Consider the following 1,071-nt stretch of genomic DNA (forward strand, 5'->3'; position numbering starts at 1 on the left):
GTATATCTATGTATGTATACATATATCTATAAATTTTATATTTACGTTTATATAGCTACACATTAAATATATGTGTAAGTTTACATGTATAAAAATGTGTTTTTATAGATGCATATTTGTCTATTGATCAAATAATCTGATTCGTTATTGTTTTGTTCCTTATCTCAGAGGGAATTTTGCAGTGGTGAAAGCGGCCGTCAAGAGGGACACAGGTGAGAAAGTGGCGATCAAGATCATCGACAAGGAACTGTGTAAGGTAACGTATCTCCGAGTGTTTTATTCGTCCAGTTATGACAATACTTATACATATACGCGCACACTGTTCGTTCCTACGAGCGTTTATAGGCAAAGTATGCATGCGAGTGAGCCGTTTCTGATGTAGACCCAGACCCAAAAGCTTCCTTCGAAATTGTAGGAGGAGGCGGTTTGTGTGTAATATTGTGCGTCGCAATTCGCCTCAGTGTAGTTTGTAGGGTTCAGGTTCCACAACATACACTCATTGGAGCGGCATGCATGTATACAAAATATAGTGTATTTGTGTGTCTATTGTATCAGGCCCATGTCATCTCATGAGTATACCGTCCGCTGTTCAGACTACCAAGTCTTGATGTCTGTTGGGTTGATGAACTCTCCCCCGTTCCCAGGTGTGTGAAGCAGAGTGGCTATATCCGACTCAATGTAGTGCGGGAGTGCATAGTATAGACCAATACTCGATACACCTACCTACCCTACCAACACCTATCCGAAATCCTTGCTGAACCCAGTGCATGGTATATATCAATATCCCATACACCTACCTACCATACCAACACCTGTCCGACCCCTTGCTGAACCCAGTGCATAATCCCATACACCTACCTACTGTACAAATCCTCAGGGCAAAGAGGATATGATTGAGACCGAGGTCAGCATTGCCCGCCGGGCAAAGCACCCCAACATCGTACAGATGTACGACATGTACGACACACCAGACAAGCTGTACTTAGTCATGGAGATGGTGGAGGGGGGCGAGTTATTCGACCGCATAGTCGATCAGGTGTGTAATTATATGGTCAGTGTATGTGGTATATA

At 43.1% G+C, this 1,071-nt stretch overlaps 1 protein-coding gene across 1 annotated transcript; it reads left to right on the top strand.

The window, feature by feature from the left end:
* Positions 1–877: 877 nt before the first annotated feature.
* Positions 878–1,036, top strand: SARC_16995 (hypothetical protein; the record flags this gene model as incomplete). The annotated part of the gene is made up of 1 exon (XM_014288903.1): positions 878–1,036. A coding segment is annotated over one exon (159 nt), but the record flags the coding sequence as incomplete, so codon positions are not given.
* Positions 1,037–1,071: the final 35 nt, after the last annotated feature.

This window comes from Sphaeroforma arctica (assembly GCF_001186125.1).
Source record: "Sphaeroforma arctica JP610 unplaced genomic scaffold supercont1.9470, whole genome shotgun sequence".
Taxonomy (NCBI): Eukaryota; class Ichthyosporea; order Ichthyophonida; genus Sphaeroforma; species Sphaeroforma arctica.